Source organism: Otolemur garnettii, unplaced genomic scaffold, assembly GCF_000181295.1.
Source record: "Otolemur garnettii isolate 467f Iridium unplaced genomic scaffold, OtoGar3 scaffold00009, whole genome shotgun sequence".
NCBI classification, from domain to species: domain Eukaryota; kingdom Metazoa; phylum Chordata; class Mammalia; order Primates; family Galagidae; genus Otolemur; species Otolemur garnettii.
The window spans coordinates 2,649,777-2,668,417 of NW_003852404.1; the positions used below are offsets into that span (position 1 = coordinate 2,649,777).

Below are 18,641 nucleotides of genomic sequence, written 5' to 3' on the forward strand. Positions count from 1 at the left end.
TGCCAGGTTAGAACACTGGGTGGCCTCTTCTCCTATAGACACCACCTGGGTTGGTTCTTCTCCTGCCAAGTCCCACATCCCCTGTCCTTTTGTGAATCAAGATCTTTACTGTCTCCTCCATGTGACTCAGCAGAAGGTGATATGGAGCCAGATGCCAGCTCCATGGTGTCTGCCTAGTAGCAGCACAGCCACCTCAGGATGGTTCTTTTTTGACCTAGTAATTGACTGTCCCTCACTTAGGAAAGGCTGACTGTAAGTGGACAGGCACTTAACCCTCACTCTGAGTGTTTCTGCAGGTAGACTAGGGATTCTTTCAGGGGCCCTGGGGCATACTTGTGCAGGGCATGTCCAGGGGGTCCAGGTCTGCTCTGTAATAGCCATTGCGGCAGACACAGTTGGTGGCCCCTTCTGAAGTGGTGCGGCTGTTGATGGGACAGTGGGTGCAGGCCTCATCCCCTTGGTTGGCCTTGAAGGTTCCAGATGGACAACCTGGAAGAGAAGATAAGGAGGGAAGCCAAATGAAGACTCAAAGGCCACAAGGCATACAGCCTCATGGAGGGGCCATATAGCTCATGGAAGGGACATATAGCCTCGTGGAGGGGTCACACAGCTTCGTGGAGGGGTCACGCAGTGTCATTGCTGGGAAACTCAATCTCCTGAAGCTTTTGGCATTTCCAGGCTCCAATGTGGCAGTTGTAACTCTGTCTAGTTACCTGGTTTCTTATCCCTGAAGCTGTCTGTGCGTTCAGCTCGGGGCTCATAGCAATCTTCCTCATCTATCCTAGGTTGGCAGTCATGGGCTCTGGGGTCAATCTTGACCAAGTCAGGGGGCTTTTGAGGGAGTCTGGAACAGGGTCCAGTCCTGTTTACTAGTGTCTGGTTGGGCCTTGATTCTTATAACCAGATTCCTGGGTTCCAGACAATTGAGGCCACTGCATTGAAGAATAAAAGTTTTAGGGCAGTGCAGGGCATGTAGAGAGATGGTGTGGTAGAGCAGAACAGCACACTGCCTTTGCAATATGACAGATCTGAGTTTGAGTACCTTGTAGGCCTTTTACTAGTTGTGCGGCCCTAGAAAAGTGGCTTGACACATTAAGACTCAATTTCCTCATTTGTAAAATTATGATTCTAAGGCCTATTTCTGCAGGCCATTGTGATTATTTGCATAAGTCTATAAGGCACGTTGCATAGGCTTTGCATAGTATAGGTGTGCAGTGAACAGTAGCTGCTATAGTTGGTGTTTGATCGGTTTTATTAGACTAAAGGGACCTGCAGAACCGGGGCCAGCCTAAGGAGGGCAGTGTTTGCACTTGGCCCGCATTTGGCAATCTGAGTTCTCCCAGGGCTGTGGCCTTCACCCCTGCTCTGGGGTCCAGGCCCTGCAGCTCCAAGCATGGAGTTAGGTTCTACAATAGCAAACAGCCTTTGTGCACATGTGTTTGAATCCACCCTCCCCTTTCTTCTGGCCCTGGGCCGGGACTTGGGAGGCTAAGTAAGGGTTTACGGCTAGGCCCTATCCCTTCCCCAGCCTCAGCATACGGGGGTTCGTAATCCCAGCTCTGCTGTGATGCCCTGGCGGGGCGATGCAGTGGGTAAGTGAGTGAGTGGAAGGGAAAGAACTTTGCAACAAACAAGTTACTCCTTGGGATAAATGCATCCACAGGCCAGGGGGATCTGGAGTCCCTCTCATGCTTGGGTGCTGTATGTTATTAGCTAGTGATTCAACTTCTCTGAGTTATCAGTTTCCTTGTATGCAAACAACATAGATTTCCCTAATTTATTTTTCCAGCCCCAGTCTTCAAGGCTTATCTTCCAAGTTCAAGTTTTAGCATATCACTCTCATCTGCCCCTCAACTTACTCTGGCCTCAGAGTCCCTGCCTGTCTTGGTGCTTAGAACATCACCTGGGTTTAGAGGTTAGGGGTCTCCTGGCCACGGTCTCAGCTCTCCCCTAAAATCAGAGCCTTGTCTGAATCATAGCTGCTCTGTGCCTAGTTCAGAACCTGGTATGCAGCAGGTACTTGGTAAATACTTCCCACAGCTGCCTGCTGAAGTGGAAAAAGCATAGCTTTGTTGATCATGCAAGCAGGAAGGTGGTGAACATATCAGATAGTGTGCAGCCTGCCTGGCAAACCCCAGATCCACTTGCCCAAGTGCTGTGACCTTGGGCAAGTCATTTAAATGGTTTTCTTATCTGCAAAATGGGAGAATAACAGCAATATCATCCTTTTAGAGTTGGAATGAGTTTTACTTTGGTTAATTTACATAAAAATGCTTAGAATAATTTCTGGCAGTATTGAGCAGTTACCTGGTTCATAAGCAGTCTACTGAGTGACCTCGGACAAGTTGTCTGACTTCTCTGAGCTATAGTTTCCTCAATGGGGAGGGCACATGTAGCATATCAAGTGTCCGTGGGGATTATAGCTAGTATGTGGGGGACACAGCTGGGTCAGAGAGGGGCTGTGGCTATGATCCTAGGGTATGTGAATGAAGTAGGTGCTCAGGAAGCCTCCAAGAACAATTGCCCCTGGGACACCAGGGAATGTCACCCCCAAGCCCTACCTTTCCTGCCTCTTAGAGGGAGCTTCTGGAAGGTGGGCCAGCAAAGCTGGCGATCATGCCAGTCAATAGTTGCCTTGGCTGATGCAACCCTAACCAGGTCCTATGGGGATCTCAGCTCCAAGCAAGGTGGAGACAGGACTTAGATTCAATCAACAGGCCATGGTGATGGCAAAAAAATGCATCTGGGGAGTTAATATGGCCTCAATTGTAAAGGTCGGGAACCAGGCTCCTGGAGCATAAAAATATCAATAGCTAACATTCACTGAGCACTTGCTAAGTGCTGGCACAGCCCTGAGGACTTGACCCACATGAACTTCAACCACATGTAAGCCTTGCCCAGCCCTATGATGGAGGTGACACCATTACTCCCATTTTCAGGTATGGAAATAAAAGTGTAAAGAAGCGAACTAACTTCCCAAGGATGTGGGCTCACAGTGACAAGGCTGAGGTTCAACCTCAGGTGCTATGGCTGCAGAGGCCACTTCTGTAACCAACACACCACACTGATTTTAAGTGACTGACTTTGCATCAACAGCCCATGCAACAGCCCATGCGTGTCAGGAAATGGCAGCTCCAATCTCTAGACCCCTATCCAGGGCGCTCTCCACTTTACTGTGCTGGCTCTCGGTCCCCTGAGTCCTCCTGCCCTCTGTCTTTCCCCCACCACTTCCTCTTAGGTATTGACTTTTCCCTGCTGGCTGTATGAAGGGGCAGCCTCACCACCTTGGCAGTGCCCGGCGCTCCCAGCTCAGAACCTGGCACTCAGCAGGAGCTCTGTAAATACTTGCAGTCAAGACATGCAGGCTGCAGCCCTGGCTCTGAGCCTCAGTTTCCTCCTCTGTAGAATGGGAACACAGGGCTCCTGTGAAGGTCCAGGACCATCCAAATAGATGCCACAGGATTTTGGCACCAAGATGAGGATCCTCTGGGTCCCTTTCTGGAGAGAGCCTGCCCCGCTTAACATGCTCGTCCATCTGCCAGGCATTCCCTGGGCCTGGCTGGTGAGTGGTGCTCCCTCTCCCCTATGAGCCATGCTAGCCCCTCCATCTGGACCCCCTTGCCGGCTGCCCTCTCCCCCTCATCATCCTGACACCCTCTCATACTCCTCAGGCTGTCCCTTCCACACGCTGTCCCTCATTAGCCCTGCTGCCTGGTCACCCCCACACTCCCGCTGGGCATTGCACGGTTTCTGTGTCCATCACTCCATGCTCCATCAAACCTGCTCTTCTCTGTCCTGTGAGGTGGCACTGCTCTCCACCCCGACCCTCCTGCCCCCTGCAGCCAATCAATTACCAGGTCTTCCCTCCTCAGCAGTTTCTCTTTTTTGCTACCTCCCCCACGCTGGGGGCATCTAGAAAGCTCTTCCCACCTGCTCCCCAGCCTCTCACACTATCTGGAGTCCTCCTGCCCACCCTCTAGAGCTGCCTTTCCGGAGTGCAGACCTTTCCACACCACTTAAAAACCCACAGTGGCACGCACTGGAATATTATTCAGCCATAAAAAGGAAGGATGTGCTGACACATTCCATGACACGGATGAACCTTGAACACTCTATGCTCAGTGAAAGGAGCCGGCCGCCGAGGTACAATTCTATTTATGTGAAATGTGTCCAGAACAGGCACATCTAAAGAGACAGAAAGTCGATGAGTGGGTGCAGAGGGCTGAGAACTGGGAGGGGGTGGGAAATGGGGAGTGACTACTAATGGGTCACGGGGCTCTTTGAGGGGTGATAAAAATGGTCTGAAATTGATTGTGGTGATGCACAATTCTGTAAATATACTAAAAACCCCTTGAATTGCACAATTTCAGTAGGTGAATTGTATGGTGTGTGAATTATAACTCAGTGAAGCTGCTAGTCAACCTTGCCCAGTGGCCCCCATCAGGCACAGTGAGCTCCGTCCTCAGGGCCCCCAGGACCGTGGGGCTGGCACATGCCTAACGCTCCACCGCACTCAGCTGTGTACACTGCCTGTCCCCAGAACTACACACAGCCCTGGCCTTTGTCCCTCTGCTCTCCTTGCCTGAAATGCCTTCCTTTCAGCTCCAGGCCAACTCCCCTTTCAGACACCACCTCCTCTAGAAAGTCTTCCCTGAGCCCCTGGTGGGGTTTGGGTGCCTATTTTAATCACTTACTTAGAAATCTGTCTCCCAGGCTGGAACATCAACTCCCAGCTCACAGCCAGGTACCTCCTGGGTGACAGGGATGAGTGAGAAGCTAGAAGAGAATCCAGTTCAACTCTCTCAATTGACATTTAAGGAAACTGAGGCCTGGAGGGAAGCAGTGGCAGAGGCAGATTCCGATCCCAAGTCTACTTCATGACCATGGGATGTGCTAGGGTCCTAGCTCCCATCAGCTATCTCTTCTCCCGCAAGAGAGGCCTGGGGTGGCCGCCCATCTACTGTGCCCTGGAGGCTACAGTGCCACAAGCCTCTGGGGCTGGGAAGGTACCTGTTCTGTCAGCACCTATGTGTCACATGTAGAAGTGGGAAGACATGGGCAGCTGTACCTCTGACAGGTGTGTGGGCTTGGGTAGGTCTCCACCCCTCTGAGACTCAGTTCCTTATATGGAAAGGGGGCTGATAACACCTTCATGGTGCAGATGATGGAGAGAATCTCTGAATGGGTCTCTGATCCACCTCCCTGCCAATCCTCCACATCTGATGGAGTGATCTGTTTAAAATGAATCGGCCCCGTCACTCCCTGTTCAACCTCACCCATGGCTCTCTACTACACTCAGAATATATCCATAGGCCTAACTTGGCCACAAGGCTACTTCTTGTCTCCTGGGCCACTTCTTGTCCCTCCATCACTGTGTTCCCACCTGTGGGCTGTCAAGTGGGTTCTCACCTCCAGGCTTTTGGGCATGCTGTACCCTCCACCTGGAATGCTTCCCTTTTCCTCCTTCAGGTCCCAGCTCAAATGTCACCTCCTCTAATAGGCCCAACCTGACCACCCTGGCTAAAGTGATTCTCTCTTGCTGTACTCTGTTTAAGTCTCTGTTTCCTTCTCTGACTCTTATCACAACTTGCAATTCTATCAGGGAGCAGTTTGCAAACTTGTGTGTTGTCTTTTGAAGTACCCAGAGAGGGGAAGAGGAACCAGGCTTGTCTGAGTCTCTTTGGTTCCCCAGCTCCTAGTAGAGTGGTGGGCCCATAGTAGGCTCTCAGTATATATGGGAGAATGAATGAATATGCCCCTTACAGGGTGTTGTAAGAATCAGATGAGAAAATGAGTGAGAAAATATTTAGCCAAGTAAATGCCCATTTGGGCACTGCCAGTGTCAGCTGGTCTCATCAGGCTGCCACTGATGCTCAGATCCCTCTGCTTCTCATTTATTCTCCCCATGGTCTTCCCAGCGGCCTGTTAATTAGGGTGACCATCTCAGTTTTCAAACTGCAGGTTCAGTATCTCAGGGACATCCTTAGTCCTAGGTAAGCCAGGAGGGCTGACCACCGTGCTGGACACCTCTCCTCCCATCTGTCACCTGTCTGCTTGCATTTCCCTAGATCTCCTGGTTGCATACCCGAGTCCCTAAGTCTGAATGCCATTCTCTCTCTCCAACCCAGGCCAGTTGGGTTGGAGAATCTTTTGTGTTCATCTCTCTCAGGGGATCTGTCCTTTCCCCTACAGCAGCCAACTCAGACCTCCAGTATAGTGCCCAAAACAAGCTCTGTATGCAGTGGTGTGCTGGTAAACTGGGGTGTGGGGGGGGGGAGCTTTGATTGGTGTTTGCTGATTTCTGAGGTGTAAATACAGCCAGAGCAAATCTCAACCTACCAATTTGAGATCACTGAGTGCTGATCACTCTTGGGGAGACATGTGCACAAGCGGCTCTTACAAGCAAAGCCAGGACAGAGCCACTCCAGCCCGCCCTTGGACTTGCACACTACGACTTATCTTTGTTCCACCCACTGGTTGGTGAACCCTGGTTGGGGTAGGGGTTCGGTCTTGAATCTCCAGCACAGGACCCAGCACACAGTAGATGCTCTGCTCTGCCAATTCCATTTGCTGAATGAAGGCAGGTCTGTCTCCCCAGCTGGACAATGAGCGACTCGCGGCCAGGGGCTGTGCGTCCGAATGGGCTGGTGGACACAAAGCACTTATAACACATAGCAAGTGCTATGTGAGTATTAGCTATTATTACTCATAGAGCATGTAAGGACAGCAATACTTGCCATTTATTATGTGTTTTCCAGGTGCCAGGCCCAGGGCTAAGTGCTTTACATGGATTCTCTCACACTTATTCTACACAACCACCCACTGATGTAGGCACCGTCATCACCCCATTTTATAGATGAGGAAACCGAGGCTCAGAGGTGGTGAAGTGACTGTTCTAGGGTCACAGAGCTAGTAAACGGCAGAGCTGGGGTTGACTTCAGGTCTTTGTGATTCCAAAGATCTTGTGCCCAAATACCACTGGTCACAGAAATTATCAATTATGAGCCAGGCATAGTGGCTCACACCTGTAATCCCAGAACTCTGGGAGGCTGAGGCAGGTGGATTGCTTGAGCTCAGGAGTTTGAGACCAGTCTAAGCAAGACCAAGATCCTGTCTATTAAAAATAGAAACAAAGAAAAATTAGCTGGATGTTGTGGCCGGCGTCTCCCAGCTACTCGGGAGGCTAAAGTGAGAGCCCAAGAATTTGAGGTTGCTGTGAGCTATGATGACACCACAGCACTCTACCTAGGGCACAAAGACACTGTCTCAAAAAAAATAAAAAAGAAAGAAAGAAAGAAAGAAGAAAGAAGGAAAGAAAGAAAGAAAGAAAGAAAGAAAGAAAGAAAGAAAGAAAGAAAGAAAGAAAGAAAAGAAATTATCAAGTGGTCAAATGTCAAGGCTGGAGACCCTCTTGTCAGACTGACTGGGCAGACGGGGCCGGCTGTGGCCTCTCAGTAAGGCGGAGGCAAAGCCTGGCCCTCAAACCCAGGAATTGGGGCTTAATCAATCAGCCGGGCAGCACCTGCCTCTGTAGTCACTAAGAGCCCTTGGCCAGGCAACCCAAAGCAGAGATGGCAGCCGGCCGGGGAAGGGGAGGGAGGATTACAGGGAAACAGATTTTCGCCCTGCCTGCCCCCTGGGCTCCGGGGATAGGTGATAATTGACCAAGTGAGCCTTGAGTCAGGCCAAGGCAAGGCTCCATCTGGGCCTGGCACGGTGGGGCTGCTAATTGGCACTGGGTGATCCTCAGAGCCTCATGGCTAGCCCGCTGCCTCTGCTCCCCCTCTCTGCCCAAGGATGCTGGTTTAATCCCGTGTCTGATTAATGAATGATGCCACCTCAGAGTCAACTGTTTGGTCAGTCCCAGTGTGCCAGGCCTCAGGGGTCTTTTCTGGGGTCCTATAGACCAGAGGTTCTGTCTGTGGTCCTGGGTAGAGGTAGCATCTGAAGAGGTTTGCTCCCCAGGGTCCCCACTCCCCAGACTTGAGAAGATCTGATGAAATCGAACCTGGGCTGAATCCTAGTCCTGCCTCTCATCAGCTGTGTGACCATGGGCAAGTCACCTAACATCTCTCTGTGCCTCAGTTTCCTGCCTATACAATGGGGATAATAATTTAATGGTAATACTGACTTTCTATTCATTGGGAAGAGTTAATAAAAGTAAAGCACTCAGAACAGTATCTGCCTAGCTCATGTCAAGTGCTGTATGTGTGTTTGCAATTATTGATATATTCATTCATTCCTAGTGTGGGCCAGGCAATGGGACACTGAGACAGAAGGCCCTAGCCCTGGGATATAAGAGGCCACGACTAAGCAAGGGGCTGACACACCTTCCTTTAACCAGGCCTACCTGCTGGCTGCTGTGGGCAGAGGGGACAGCAAGCAGGGTCTGGGGTCAGCAGGGGCCAGGCTTGCAGCGCAGCCAGCTCCCGTTCCTGCCTTGGGATCTCTAGGAAGCAGGTTCTGGGTGTGGGTTGGAGAGGGAAGTTTGAGTAGATGGAGGAAAGAGCCCTGGGCCTCTTGCTGCCCCTTCAAATCTCACTCTATCTGTCAAAGGCAGGTGCCAGCTGGGACTGTTTCTGGGGCCTCTCCCAGCTGTCAGACTCTGCCTGTGGACAGCTCAGGCACCCTATGCAGTGCCCTTATGTTCTCTTTGAACTGTGGAAAGACCGATTTGCATATTTTCGGAGGCTTATGCTGTCTGTCAGGGCTGGGCTTGTGGCGTTCTTGTGGCTAGCGGAGAGCTTTTGGGGTCTGCCTCAGACAAAGTGGTTTTTGCATGTTGCACGCTTCTTACTTTTGCTGCTGAGGTTAACCCCGCAGAGTCAGTCCCCCTGGGCTGGGCTGGGCTGGGCAGGGTGCCCAATCCTCTATACGATAGGCAACGCCTTGCTGGAAGCAGGCAGCCAGGATGGAAAAGAGGAGCTTCTAAGCACTGCGGGCCCAGAATGCACCCAGCTCAGGCCTGCATTAGTCTCCAGAACCACCCTGTGCAGTGGGAGGTATCATATTTATTTATTTAAAACAGAGTCTCATTCTGATGCCTTAGATAGAGTGCCATGGTGTCACTGAAGCTCACAGCATCTTCAAACTCTTGGGCTCAAGTAATTCTCTTGCCTCAGCCTCCTGAGTAGCTGATACTACAGGTGCCTGCCACCATGCCCGGCTACTTTTTTCTATTTTTAGTAGAGACAGGGTCTTGCTCTTGCTCAAGCTGATCTTGAACATCTGCGCTCAAGCACACCACTGGCCCCAACTTCTCAGAGTGGTAGGGTTTCAGGTATAAGCCACCTCGCCTGGCCATCTCCATTTTAGAGATGAGGAAGCTGAGGCTCACAGAAAAGAAGTGACTTGTCCAAGGTCACCCAGGGCCTCAGTGTTCTTTCACCCTTGATGAGCACTTCCCTCCCTGCCCACTTATTCCTCTTGCCCTCCCTTCCTTCCCCCTCCCCAGAAGGAGGCCCTGTCTAAGTAAGACAGGCTAAGTCCAGGGACTGCCTCAGGGCCATCCCCCTGCTGAGGTAGCTCCCACTGGGACCACCCAGGGGTGTCAGTCATCCTGTTCCCCCACCACCACTACCACCACATGCCCAGGCTTCCCCTGCCTGCCCCTGCCAGGACCCGGTTTTGTGGAGCCCTGCCAGCAGCTGGCAAGACCACGGAAGTCAGAAGGCAGCAGCAGGGAACTGCATGAACTCGCCTCCCCTTTGCCTGAGGGCACCAGGGCTCACCAGGGCTGCCCCCATCCCTGCCATCTGTTGAGTCACTCATCTGCTCAAGACCCTTTGGTGGCTCCCTCATCCCTCCGGAGAGTCTGGCCCACCTGGCTAGCTTCATTCCCATCATACTGTCGGTTCTGTTCCCGTAGGTACTTCCAGTTCCCTGGGCAGGCCATGCTTGGGTCTCACCTCTGGGGCTCTGGGGGTTTGCTTAGGCGTTTCCTCTGCCTCACATGCTGTCCTGCCTGGCTAATTCCTTTTCATCCTTCAGTCTCAGCTCCAGCCAGAATCACCTTTTGGTCCCTCTCCTAAGATGCCATCCCCTGCCAGGGGGGCTGAGTTTGGGGCTTCTCTTCCATCCATGCTCATGAGGGCCCTGGCACATTACCTTTGCCACTGTGTGATTATACAGGATTATGACCATTTCCTCTCCTCCCAGGCTGTGAGCACAGGACAGGGTTGACAGGTACCCACAAGGTTCTGTGTCATAGATAGGAGGCCTCAGGAAGTATTTGTGGACTAACTGACTGAGGCCCAGAAAAGTGGAATCTTTGCTTACGGTCTCTGACCTGGACATTTTATTCTAGGCCCCAGAGCTCCTCCCTATACCCTTGGTAATGGGATTTCAAGGCATCTTGCCTTTGTTCTTGGCATTTGGTTAACATCTCTCTCTCTCCTTCCCATCACCCAGCTGTAAGTGCCATGAGGGTGGCCACTGGGCCTGCCCTGCTGACTGCCTGGCACAGAGCTGGCACAGAGCAAGCACTCTAGAACAGGTCCCTAAATGACAGGCTGGAGAGAGGTGGTTGCCTCTGCCCAGAGCTACAGCAACCAGAACTTTCATGACAAGTGTTTCTGTTCCCCAGTTGTGTGTATGTGCGTGAGCACACGCATATGAAGTGTGTGAAGGGGTGGCACTCATAGTCTCCCAAGGGAGCCAGATACTGAACCCCAAAACCCATGAAGTCGGGTGAGGCTGTTTTATGGACCAGCCCTCCCAGCACCTTGTCCCCATGTCCCTCCCAGCCCCAGCTCCAGCTCCTGCCTCTCTTCTGACATCCCAGCTCCCCCACAGTAGGGGCTGAGAGCTCCCGCCCTCCCAGCAGGCAGCCCCATTCCTCCAATTTCCTCCCAATTAATCAAGCTCTGAACTTTTTAATTATCTGCCTGCAGGGTGACTCCCCACTCTGGTGAAGCAATTAAGGAAGGACATTTCCAAGTGTTGTGTGGCTGCCGGCAGGCACTGTTGACCAAGCCCTGATGGAGGAGATGGTGGCAGGAGGGGTGGACAGGAACCCCCTCCCCCAAAGCAGGCTACTGGGAGGTCATCCTGGGGTCTGATCTGGGGCCACACCATCAGGGGGAACCCCCTCATGCTCATTCAATGGCTCTTTCTGTGCAGCTAGAATATGACTTCAAAGATTCCAGTTACCATGTGCCAGGCACTGGCTTGGGAGCTTTACAGTGTCTCTGATCTTCACCTTGACCTGAGAGTAGGAAATGTAATTATCTCTATTTTATAGGCAAGGAAATGGAGGCTTAAAAGACATTAGCCAACTTGGCCAGGCGTGGTGGCTCACGCCCGTAATCCTAGCACTCTGGGAGGCCAAGGTGGGCAGATCACTTGAGCTCAGGAGTTCGAGACTAGCCTGAGCTAGAATGAGACCCCATCTCTAAAAATAGCTGGGCGTTGTGGTGAGTGCCTGTCGTCCCAGCCACTCAGGAGGCTGACAAGTGATTTGCTTGAGTCCAAGAGTCTGAGGTTGCTGTGAGCTATGACAACGAGGTACTCTACTGGGGGCGACAAAATGAGACACTGTCTCAAAAATAAAAAAGACATTAGGCAACTCTAGAAATACAGCTGGGATAGGGGGTAAGCTCTGACTCTACAGCCACTCCATTCTATTGTCTCTTAGAAATCTGTGTGTGATCTGAAAAAGTGCCCACAGGAGTGCTGAGAAAGGGGTGTGAGGTGACCTCTAAGGGAGATGGCCCTCGAGCTTGCTCAAGGTCTGCTGAAGCACATGGGTCCTCCCTGTGCAGGGACCTGGAGCAGAGGGTGTTGCAGGCAGAGGGGACGCCTGTGCAAAGGCATGGAGCCGTGAAATGGCGTGGCATGTCGGGGGAGCTACAACAGTTCAGGGTGGCTGGAGCATGAAGTTCGAGGCTAGGACAGGTGGGAGATGAGGCTGGAGAGTCAGAGATGGGGTCTGGGGTGCTGGAAGTCAGCAGAATCTTCACAATCTGCTGGCCTAAGCTTCTCATTTTTATGACAACAAAATTCAAGGCCCAGGTAGGCACACTGACTTGACTAAGGTCACACAGCAAGTTAGTGGCTGACAGAGCTGGGGCTGCAGCCCACGTATCCCAATGCCCAGGTTTGGAGGACAGCAAGAACAGAGAAGCCGGAGTATGCTGGCCCTGCAGAAGCCTCGTGTCTGGTTCCCTTGCCCTCCCACCTCCCTACTGCCCCCCCTGGCAGTCAGCTTTCCACACAGCAGCTGAGGGATCCTACAGAACAGGAATTAGCTCAAATGCAGCTCTGCTCAAAGGCCTCCAACTCTCACTTGGAGATTGGGTTCCCATCTCTCTTAGTGTAAAGAAACCAACAGCCCACAAAGCCCCCTTTACCTCTCTGAACCCACCTCGTCCTATGCTGCCTCTTGTCCTCTCCACTCCAGCCACACTGGCCTCCTGGCTGCCCTGAGTGCCCCAGGCCTCTGCTAGCCCCAGGGTCTTTGCATGTGCTGTTTCCTCTGTCTTTTTGGTTCCGTGTGGATTCCCTGTCTCCCTTAACACAATTAGAAGTTGTTGCCAAAGTCTGAGAGAATGTTCAAGTTCAAGTCCTAGCTCAGTCACTTCTTTGCTCAGCCTCTTGCCCAGCCTCAGCTCCTCATCTGCAACTGGAGTTAATGCCAACCCCACACCCTCCTGAGGAAATGGGGGACAATCAAGTTCCCCTTTCTCCCCAGCTGGAGACTATCACTGCAGCAGGGCTTATAAAAGGCTGGAGCTTTCCAGCCTGTAATGCTGGGGACTCACAGATGCTGGAACAAGAAGTGTTAAATAATAATCACAATGTGCCCGAGGGGAAGCCGGATGTGTTCTGAAAGCTTGACACATCTGGCAGGGCTGGGCCCAGGCCCCCCAGCACATCTGGCTGCTGTACTGACAGGTGGTGTCGTGGGTCATTGCAGTAGGGCCTAGCAGGCTCAGTCCTGGTGCCACATGGGCGTGATAGACCTGACAGAGCTGGGGAGCATCCCCCAAGCTGCCACGGCCCTCAGACCCCCTGCAGGTCCTCTGTTGAGACATCCACTGTACCTGACTGGCTGTTCCTAGAGAAGAAAGTAGGACTCAGGACTTGGGCCACCAGATTCCTAAATCCCAGCAACATTCTTCCTGGTACCGGCCACCCCTGCTGGGTTTGGGGAGCCAGGGAAAGCCCCTTCCCCTCTCCAGACTGGGGGGGAGGGTTCAGGGTCACCTCATGTAGCACTTCCCCTTTTGTGGGATCCAGAAATGTGGCCATAGACTTCACCTGAGGGAGCACCCTGGGCTGAGACTGGCTTCCTCCCTCCTCCCACCTGCCCTGAGAAAGCCATGGTCATTAATAAAGGACACAATTAGCTGTCAGCAGAGAACATGTCTGGAATTTTTTACCTGCTTGGTGAGCTCGGTTAAGGCAACAAACCCACGGACCCCCCGGGGAAGCAGCTGCCACACACCTTTCAGGGGCCCCTTCTCCCCGGCCCAGGGCAGGAGGGGGGCCTATGAGCTTTTTCAGTGTGGGTGCCTCAGGCCTGGGCCTGCACAGGGCAGTTTTATCCAGGCCAGTGGAGAAAGTGACAGAGCAAGAGCGATTCCTGGCAGAAGTCATTTTTTTTTTTTTTCAACTCAATAGGCAGTATGATTCAGGACGGTTTTCTGCCCCTTCCTGAGCTGACTTGGGAGAGTTTAAAAGGATTTTAGAGAAAAAGTTAGTTTCATCGCTTCACCATCTCCTTTCACAGCTGGGGAAACCGAGGCCCTCGGAGGGAAAGTGACCTTGCTCAGGGAAGAGGGAAATAAATCTGCCTCTCTTTTTGGTTCTGTGTGGATTTCCTGTCTCCCTTAATGCAATTAGAAGTTGTTGCCAAAAGTCTGAGAAAATGTTGTAAAGTCCGTAGTGGTTATCCTGCACATACTGCCGAGTCCTGGCTATGTGCTGGGGCTGAGGACCAGTGGCAAGTGAGGACGCCTGGGCCCTGACAGTCTAGTGGGTGGGAGACACAGGGAAAGAAGCAAAGGACAACAAAAATAATATGTACAAGGCTGGGCATGGTGGCTCACGCCTGTAATCCTAGCACTCTGGGAGGCTAAGACGGTGGATCGCCTGAGCTCAGGAGTTCAAGACCAGCCTGAGCAAAAGTGAGACTCCATCTCTAAAAACAGATGGATGTTGTGGCAGGTGCCTATAGTCCCAGCTACTTGGGAGGCTGAGGCAAGAGGATTGCTCAGAGTGTGAGGTTGCTGTGAGCTATGGCATCATAGCACTCTATCGTGACCAGGTGAGACTCTGTCTCAAAAAAAAAAAATAAAAACAGGGTAGCGCCTATGGCTCTTTGGATAGGGCGCCGGCCCCATATACCGAGGGTGGCGGGTTCAAACCCAGCCTGGCTAAAATGCAACAAAAAAATAGCTGGGCATTGTGGCAGGCACCTGTAGTCCTAGCTACTCGGGAGGCTGAGGCAAGAGAATTGCCTAAGCCCAGGAGTTGGAGGTCGCTGTGAGCTGTGATACCACAGCACTCTACTGAGGGCGATAAAGTCAGACTCTGTCTCTACAAAAAAAAAAAAAAAAAAAAGAAATACAGTCCCTTGGGAGGCTGAGGCAAAAGAATCATTTAAGCCCAAGAGTTTGAGGTTGCTGTAAGCCATGACACCATGGCACTCTACCCAGGGCAATGACTTGAGACTCTGTCTCGAAATAATAATAATAATAATACAACTTGTGATGATGGGCCATGAAGGAGAAACACAGGCTTGAGATGGGACCTCAGTGGGTCACTCTAGGGATCAGGGTCAGAAAAGGCCTTTCTAAAAAGGTAACATTTAGGCTGGGCACAGGGACTAATGCCTGTAATCCTAGCACTCTGGGTGGCTAAGGTGGAAGGATCCTTAAGCTCAAGTGTTCGAGACCAGCCTGAGCAAGAGTGAGACCCCATCTCTACCAACTATAGAGAAATTAGCCAGGTGTCATGATGGGCGTCTATAGTTCCAGCTATTAGAGAGGCTGAGGTAGGAGGATTGCTTTAACCCAGGAGTCTGAGGTTGCTATGGGCTACAATGACGGTATTCTAGCCTGGGAAACAGAGACTATGCCTCAAAAAAAAAAAAAAAAAAAAGTAACATTTAAAAGACAACACTTGGGCTCAGTGCCTGTAGCACAGTGGTTACGGTGCCAGCCACATACACTGAGGCTAGTGGGCTCAAACCTGGCCCAGGCCACCTAAACAACGATGACAACTGCAACCAAAAAATAGCCAGGCATTGCGGTGGGCACCTGTAGTCCCAGCTACTTGTGAGGCTGAGGCAAGAGAATCCCTTAAGCCCAAGAGTTGGAAGTACAGTACTCTACCGAGGGTGATATAATGAGACTCTGTCTTCAAAAGACAAAAAAAAAAGGACACCACCTGGAGAGAAGAGCTGAAGCAGGAACAATCTTTGCAAAGGTGGTAAAATCTCAGCACCTCAGTCCCTCCTCCGTGTAACAGGGGTGAGAGCAGGAGATTAATGGGGACCAGACACCCATTTGCTCTCAGCCCCAGCTGTCCATGACCCCAGACAGAAAGAGCTACCATGTTGTGGGAGGAACTTCCTGCGTGGACACCTCTGTCTTAACAGTGCCGTTTCTGGAGATTAATTCTACAGATGAGAAACTGAGGCTGAGAGCAATGAAGTGCCATCCCCAGGGCACACAGCCACCAAGCTTAGGAGCCTCAGCCCCAACCACCTGCCTCTCTCTATCTCTGCGTTGTCTAGATGCTTTCTGGAACTTCCACTTCCCCCGTAACCTGAAAGGTTGTGTGCTTGAGCCCTGGTGGCCTGTGACTTGAATGCTAATGAAAATCCCACTCAAGAGGTCCCAGAACTTGGCACCTCAGGGAGAAGGGATTAGGAAACACAAATACCAAAGCTCCTGATTGGGAGGCCTGGAATCTCTCTCTTTCCTAGGGGTACAGAAACCGTCGCCTTCCTCCTGTTGGCTTCTGGGGAGCAGGAGAAGGCCTCAGCTAACCCAAGCCATAAATCAAATGCACAAGATGTGGCTTGGCAGCCATCCCGGTGAAAAAGATCTGGGGGTTTGAGTTGACCACAAGCCAAAAGCTGCTGAAAAAGCCAATGTGATCGGAGGCTGTATGAGTGGAAATAGATTGACATCCCAGCGTCCTCCCTGCTGCTCAGGCAGGGCCAGTTTGAAAGAGGTCCATTGAGTGACAGTGGACAGGACATCTCAGGCCTCTAGCTTGTTTTTCATCTGCAGCCTTCTCGGGGTAGTGTTGGAGAGGTTAGGGGTGCACTTTACAGGCACACAGCAGGGGTCTGGAGACCCGCTTGCCCAGGAGCTTTCTCTTGTCCAGATCCCTGAGAAGTATGAGTTCTCGGCCTCCTAGACACTGGGGTTTAGAAGTCACGTGTGTGGTTTCACCAGACCCACCCTTGATTGGAGGATAGAATTAATAAAAACACTCAATAAGTTTTTTTCCATATGGTCATTTGTGCCCAGCTCTGTATGAGGCACCACACACAGAATTGAGTAAGACACAGTCCTTGGCCTTGAAGCTCACTATCCAATAGAGAAAGGAAGGTGTGATCAGCCAGAGGCATCAAGGAAGGCTCTCTGGAGAAGGGGCCATTTGAATGGGGTTTAAAGGATGAGTAGGAGCCTATCAAGGTCAGAAGAGACCAAGGACATTTCGGACAGAACTGTGTGTACAAAGGCATAGAGGGGCTGGAGCACGGGCTGTATGGGAAGAGGTGAGACAACGCAAGAGAGGTGACCTGGGGTCACATCACAAAGGGCTTTCTTTGTGTACTGGGTGATGGAGTTTGGGGTTTTTGTTTCTAAAAGCAGGGAAGCCAGGGGTGATCCTATGCCAGTGCTCAATGACCACATAGCCCAGATGCCCTCAGCCCTATTCTCTGCAATCTGTCTGGGCCCTGCTCACCTTGCAGTCCAGCCACCTGCTCTGGCCTTGGTGAGGCCCACTCCCCCATCTCAGGCCTTTCCTATGTCCTCTTGATTTTCTCCAGATCTCTCTTTCCCCCAGGTCTCCAGCCCTTCCTCTTCTGTTGTGACCAGCCTTACCTCTTTAATCACTAAAAATGAACTGAGCAGCTATTGCTAACACCAGCACCATTTACTGAGCACCTAGCTACCTATATGTGATCTGGGGATCATAGTGGTTAGGGGAACAGGCTGTGGAGTCAGGGTCCTTTCTGGCCTTGAACCCTGGCTTAGTTCTTGACCTTGGGCAAGTACTTAAGTTATCTTTGTGCCTCAGTTTCCTCATCTGGAAAATGGATTTATGAATAGCATTTACCCTCTCATGAAAGTTCAGAGTTAATAACCACAGAGTGTGTTAGCTTTCAACATCAGTCCTTACAGAACCCCACGAGGCAGGGACAATGGATAGTCCCACTTACAGAGGAGGCTGTGTAACCCACTCGCAACCACTGCTGAGACTGGAAGGAGAATGGTGGAGCCTTACAGCTGAGGCCAAAGACGGGGTCTTAACTGGTCTATCTCACCTCCTTGAGGGTGGAGCCTAGGCTTAGCCTAAGGACCCAAAGCTCAGTGGGCTACCAGCCTGGTGGAGAAGTAAATAGGCATTTTCCAAACAGTGCAAGCAATGCCAGGAGATGCATGTGGGGCAGTGCTAGGCCTAAAAGCCCAAAGGAGAGGTCCTTAAGCCTGTTGTTTCTTGAAGGTGGTAACACTTGAGGTGTCTTGAAAGATAAAGAATGACAAGACAAAAGCATGAAAGGCAGAGGGCACAGCCTGGGTAAAGGTGTGGAGGTGGTAAAGGTGTGGCAGAATGCGTGGCAAGGCTGAGGCTGAGGTGAAACCCAGCGTCCGTGAGTGCAGAGAAGCAGGACAAGGGGCTGGACAGCAATGAGCCACCCACCCAGCAGCAGATGACATGTGGATGCCTCTGTGTCCCCTGCAAGCAGATCCGGCAACTCTGTCTACGGCATGACAGCCTGTGAATCCACAGAGGATCCAGAAGCCTGCCCAGTCCCCACTCTGGACCAGTCGTGGTCATAAAGTGCTGCATGGCAGAGCAGGGACCTGGGCATCCTAGCTTCTCTGTAGGGCTCCTTAGAGTGACAAATCTCAAGCTTGCCCAAGCCTTCTTTTTTCTTTTTTTGAGACAGGGTCTTGCTCTGTTGCCTAGACTAGAGGCCGTGGTATCTAGGTCTAGCTCACAGCAACCTCAAATTCTCAGGTTCAAGAGAGTCTCCCACCTCAGCCTTCTGAGTAGCTAGGGCTACAGGTTTGTGCCACCCCACCTGGCTAATTTTTCTATATGTTGTAGACGCAGGGTCTCACTATGTTGCCTAGGACTGGTCTTGAACTCCTGGCCTCAAGCAATCCTCTCAGCTCAGCCTCCCAAAGTGCTAAGATTACAGGCAGTGAACCATTATGCCTGGCCCAAATGGTTTCTTAAACAGTTACTTTAAAATACCCCTATCGCAAAAAGCTTACAAAGATCCCACACCTACTTAGTTTTAAAGGGTCAAAAGTTGAAAATTATGAGCCAACGGCAAGATTTACGGCACAAGTGATCTTTGGCCAACAGTCAGGAGACTTTATGACAAATTGCCCAGACGTGGCCATTTTAGTGTGATCACCTTTAAATGGCGCTTCAGCCTTCCT

General features: G+C 51.6%; 1 protein-coding gene across 4 annotated transcripts in view; it reads right to left on the reverse strand.

Annotated features, from left to right (window-relative positions):
* The window catches only part of EPHB2 (EPH receptor B2), a 124,718-nt gene that overhangs the window by 46,179 nt on the left and 59,898 nt on the right, over window positions 1–18,641 (reverse strand). For all 4 annotated transcript variants that reach the window (XM_012801494.2, XM_023509706.1, XM_012801492.2 and 1 more), the window contains exon 3: window positions 334–489. In XM_012801494.2, the coding sequence (XP_012656948.1) occupies window positions 334–489 (156 nt within the window). The remainder of the gene's footprint in view (window positions 1–333; window positions 490–18,641) is intronic.